Source organism: Alligator sinensis, unplaced genomic scaffold, assembly GCF_000455745.1.
Source record: "Alligator sinensis unplaced genomic scaffold, ASM45574v1 scaffold707_1, whole genome shotgun sequence".
Taxonomy (NCBI): domain Eukaryota; kingdom Metazoa; phylum Chordata; order Crocodylia; family Alligatoridae; genus Alligator; species Alligator sinensis.
In genome coordinates, this window is record NW_005842065.1 from 1874170 (window position 1) to 1878518 (window position 4349).

Genomic DNA, 4349 nt, shown 5'->3' on the forward strand with positions numbered 1-4349 from the left:
TGACCTCTGACCCCTGACTTCTGATTTGCCCCACATTATCACCAATGGGGACACTGAGGCAAGGGGCAGGGAGGGGCCAGTCACCACTAGACAGACCCAGGCATCCTGACCTGCCATTTCCCCAGACTCAGCTGCAGCAAGGCCCTGCCCCCCCTGGGGTAAATGGGGTGAGATGCCTCCACTGTGGGTTAGTCCCATAGAGGGGGAGGGGATGAATCCTCTCAGGGGTGCCAAGCTGCCCCCAAGCCCCTCAGCCAGGGGATCCCAGGGGGTTCTGCCCCATGTCCATCCTGGCGGTGCCCCCAAGCTGGACTGTGGGGCTTTAAGAGTGAACAGGCCCAATCCTCAGGCCCTGGGACCAGTCTGAGCTGGGACCTGCCACCACCCCAGCCTGCCCCCCCCCACTGCCCCATGTACCTCAGTATCATCTCCCAGCCCCCATGTGCCCCCCCAGGGCCCTGCTGGGGGAGGCAGCACCCCAGGCCAGTCCTGGGGCCCTACCTTGCTCTTGACTTCGGCGGAGAGCCCGTAGGCTGGGCCACGGACGAAGTGGGCGCTGGACATGCTGCTGTCTGGACCTGCTCTGCCCAGCTGCTGCTCGTCTGCTGCCCCAGCCCTTAAGACCCCGGCTGGGCCCGGCCACCCCCACCCAACCCCCGCTCCCCTCCCTGCAAGCTGGGGGCGGGGCTCCCCCCCAGCTGATCTCAGCCCCCTGGTATTAGCAGGATGGTGTCACTTTTTCCAAGGTGGGGGGGCAGGCCTGGGCGGGCAGAGGGGGGGCAAGGTGCTCCCCTACCCCCAGCCCCCCTCCTGCTCCCGCCATCCCTGCTCTCTCCCCTGCTGTCTGTTCCTCTCCCTTGCTTTCCCTTCTCCTCCCTCCCATGCTCCCCTCTTGCTCCTCCTCTTCTCTCTTCCTCCCTCCCAGCTTCCTCAACTCCTGTCTTCTCCAGCCCCCGGGGGGCTACCCTGGGGGCCTCTCTTTCCCAGCCCCCCATACTTATCAAGTAGCCACCTGGGCTGTAGGGCACCTGGGTTCTCCCACCCACTCACCATGCCCTCACTCAGGCTGCGGGGGGGTGGGGGGGTCACTGCCCCCTGCCTCAGTTTCCCCATGGAGTAGGGGCCTTGTGGAGAGGCAAGGGGGGTTAGGAGCAAGGCCCTCCCCCCTCGGCTGACATAAGCCCATGCCCCTTCATTGCATTGGACTGCGCTGAATCAGCCCCGATAGGAAGAGTGGCGTGCGCTTGTGTTCCCCACTCCCCCAAGAAGAGTCCAGGAGAGGATGGGGCCAGGACAGAAGTGAGCCAGGGGCCAGGAATTGGGGGGCATGCTGCATGAAGGGGCTGGAGACCCAGCAAACTTGTCTCATGCCAGGTTGGGGGGAGCTGTCCAGCAGCCCCCCATCTCAGCTCTCCCCACTCTACAGTAGTAGAGCCTGGGGCTGGGAGCCAGACCCCCAGAGCCAGAACCCAGGAGTCCTGACCCCCAGGTCCTCCCACTTTGATCGCAGGCCTCCCCACTGCCCCCAACAGCTGATGACAGAAGCCAGGCATCCCGGCTCCCAAGACCCCCTGCTCTAGTCCCATGCATTCCACCCCCACTCCCAGAGCTAGTTGGAACCCAGGTGTTCAGGCTTCCAGCCCCCACCTCCTATTTGGAGCTGTGGAGAGGCCCCAGGCCCCCTCCCCAGAACTGTAACCACTAGATCCCCCTCTCTGGAGAGCCCAGGCGTCCTAGCCAAGCTCCGCCCCCAGCCTTCGGCTCTGTTGCCTTATAAGTCCGGCTCCCTCCTGGCCCTGGCACGCCATAAATCTGGGGGTGGAGGAAGGCGGGAATGGAGCCCGCGGGCCGGGCCGGGCCAACCCGGGGGGCTTTGCGGTGCCAGGTCCATACAGCCCCGTATGGCCCACTCGCGGCGTGTTCAGGACACGCCCCTCCTCAACCAAACCACGCCCATCACACAACAAGCCACGCCCCCAGTTCCGTCCCCGGCCGCCAGGGGGCGTGCACGGCTTATTAGCATCTGGTGATTTATTCATGAGCGGGGAACACCCCTAAAGTGAGATCACAGCCCAGCCTCTCCTTTCCTCCCTGATGACGCGGCGGTGACGTAGGGGGCTCCCTACGCCGTGCAGCATGGCCATGTATAGCCCCCCTGGCGATCAGTGGTGACGTCATCGCCCACATATGCCGGGGACCCCCGGGGTCGGCCCCGCCCCGCCCCCTGCACCATCGTGGGGGGAGGGGTGGGGGGGAGTGAGACATGGTCCACGCAGGATCGAGGCCTGGGGCGTGGGGTGCACATCCCCCGGGGGGGGGGGGGCGGGGGGGGCACCCCCCCGGGGGGGGGGGGGGGCGGGAAACTGAGGTAGGGAGAGACCTGACCAATTCAAGGACCCAGCCAGGATCGGGGCCCCTCCCGCCAGGATCGATACTCCCGGCCCCCACTCCCCGGGTCAGGATCGGGGCCCCGGAGCAGAGGAGGTCCCAGGGAAGGCACTGATGAAAGCCAGGGCTGCTACCCTGTAGGTGGGGAAATTGAGGCACGCAGCCTGGCAGAGAGGCACGAGGCTGGTGCAGTGGCACGACGGGGGTGGTGGTAGGCTCCCCCAGGCTACTTTTTCTGCACGGCCCCCGCAGCTGGGAGGGATCGAGGGAGGGCCACACGGGCCGAGATGCCCCTGGGGGGCAATTCCAATTTAGTTGCCCCCTGGGGAGGTAATCCCAGCCCAGATGCCTGGGAGGGTAAATCCAGCCTAGAAGGCCCAGGGGGGGAGCACTACCAGCCCCGATACCCCTGAGGAGTAATTCCAATTCAGAGTTTCCTGGGGGGAGCAGTTCATGCTCCTAGAGGTGTAATTCCAGCCCAGATGCCCTCAGGGGGGTAATTCCAATCCAGATTTCCCTGGGGGGGGGTAGTTTTAGCCAGATGCCCCCCACTAGGGGTAATTCCAACTCAACTCAGGTGCTCCCAGGGGCAATTCCAGTTTAGACGCCCCCAGGCTCCGCGGATGCTGGTCCGGGTCATTGCGGGGGGTGGGGGGGAAGGGTGGCGCGAGGGTCCCCGGTCAGAGCTGCTTGCGGGGCGCGCGGCAGGCGCGGTAGACGCCCCGCAGGATGCGGTACATCCAGACCAGGTTGAGGACCTCCAGGGCCAGGCTGGGCCCGATCCAGGCGGCCTGCACGGCCGGGCCCAGGCGGGCGTACTCGGGCGTGCCGTGCCAGGCCAGCACGCGGGCGTAGTAGGTGGGGATGACTGCGATGCGCACAGCGAAGAAGGCCACGGCCATGGCCACCCCGTTGGCCCGCACCGGCACCGAACCCCGCGGCCACCCCGCCGCCTCCAGGAACCACCTGCCACAACGGGGGCTCTGTCACTTTAAGAAGACCCGCCCCCTCCTCCGCGCCAGGGGATTGGCTGAGGAGAAAGGGGGCGGGGTTTCGCTGTCTGAATTTGCTGAGAGCCTGCGCCTGGTGCTGGGGGAGAGTAGGGACTCCCCCAGACTGGAGCGAGGTCTGCCCAGGGGCAGTAGAGCTGGGGAGGGGGCTGTAGGACGGGCCAGGCCAGGCCAGATGCCCCCAAACTCACCGCAGGTTTACGAAGGGGGTCGAAAGCTCGGAGAGGAGGCGGAAATTGGCGAAATACGGTAACACCCCGCGGTTCTGGAGGGGAAGGACACCGTCAGCCCCTGCCCAGCCCCTCCAGGACCCGGTACCTCTCGCTCCCAACCCACAGCCCCCAACCCTCCAGGCTGGAGGATGCACCTCATTCCAGAACCACAGCCACCTGCCCCCTGTCCCAGCCGAAGCCCTAACTCTCGACCCACACCTCTAGACCGGGCTGAAACGTGCCTCTCACTCCCGACCAGCAGCCCGCTGCTCCCTACCCTCTGCCCCAGCCGGTGACCCTCACTCCTGACCCGCAGCCCTTCCCCCCACACTGACCAGCACGTAGCCGTAGGCGTACAGCGCCGCCACGTGGTGACACACGAAGAGCGCGTCTCCCATCGTCTTCCAGTAGCGGCCGAGAAGCAGCAGGTCTAGGGGCGGGAGTGAGAAGGAGGGGTCACCCCCCTGGGTCTAGCCCTTGCAAACACCCCCGGCTGCTCTGGGGTCCGGGGGGGGCTCAGACCTGCTCCAGAGGGGGGGACCCCTCAGCTCCAAGGGGTGAGGGGGGGGCACGTACCATAGAGCAAGTAGCCGCTGATGATGGCCACGTTCAGCTTCACTAGGCGGGGGTCGCCCCTGCGGGCACAGGACAGAGGGGGGGTGAGCTCATGGAGGGCAGCTCGCAGGGACCGACAGTACCCCCCCTGGAGTCCCAGCTTCCCCCTCAACTCCAGGCCCCT

At 66.2% G+C, this 4349-nt stretch overlaps 2 protein-coding genes across 2 annotated transcripts in view; both read right to left on the reverse strand.

The window, feature by feature from the left end:
• Positions 1–853, reverse strand: part of CNN1 (calponin 1) — a 5696-nt gene extending 4843 nt beyond the window's left edge. Inside the window, exon 1 of the mRNA XM_014519856.2 lies at positions 502–853. Within this exon, the coding sequence (XP_014375342.1) occupies positions 502–564 (63 nt within the window). The 5' untranslated portion in view covers positions 565–853. The remainder of the gene's footprint in view (positions 1–501) is intronic.
• Positions 854–2319: 1466 nt separating this feature from the next.
• LOC102378946 (transmembrane protein 56-B-like) overlaps positions 2320–4349 on the reverse strand; it is a 5101-nt gene continuing 3071 nt past the window's right edge. The window contains exons 3-6 of the mRNA XM_014519808.2: positions 4187–4347; positions 3946–4040; positions 3590–3663; positions 2320–3354 (exon numbers count right to left, since the gene is read on the reverse strand). Coding sequence (XP_014375294.1) covers positions 3069–3354; positions 3590–3663; positions 3946–4040; positions 4187–4347 — 616 coding nt within the window. The 3' untranslated portion in view covers positions 2320–3068. The remainder of the gene's footprint in view (positions 3355–3589; positions 3664–3945; positions 4041–4186; positions 4348–4349) is intronic.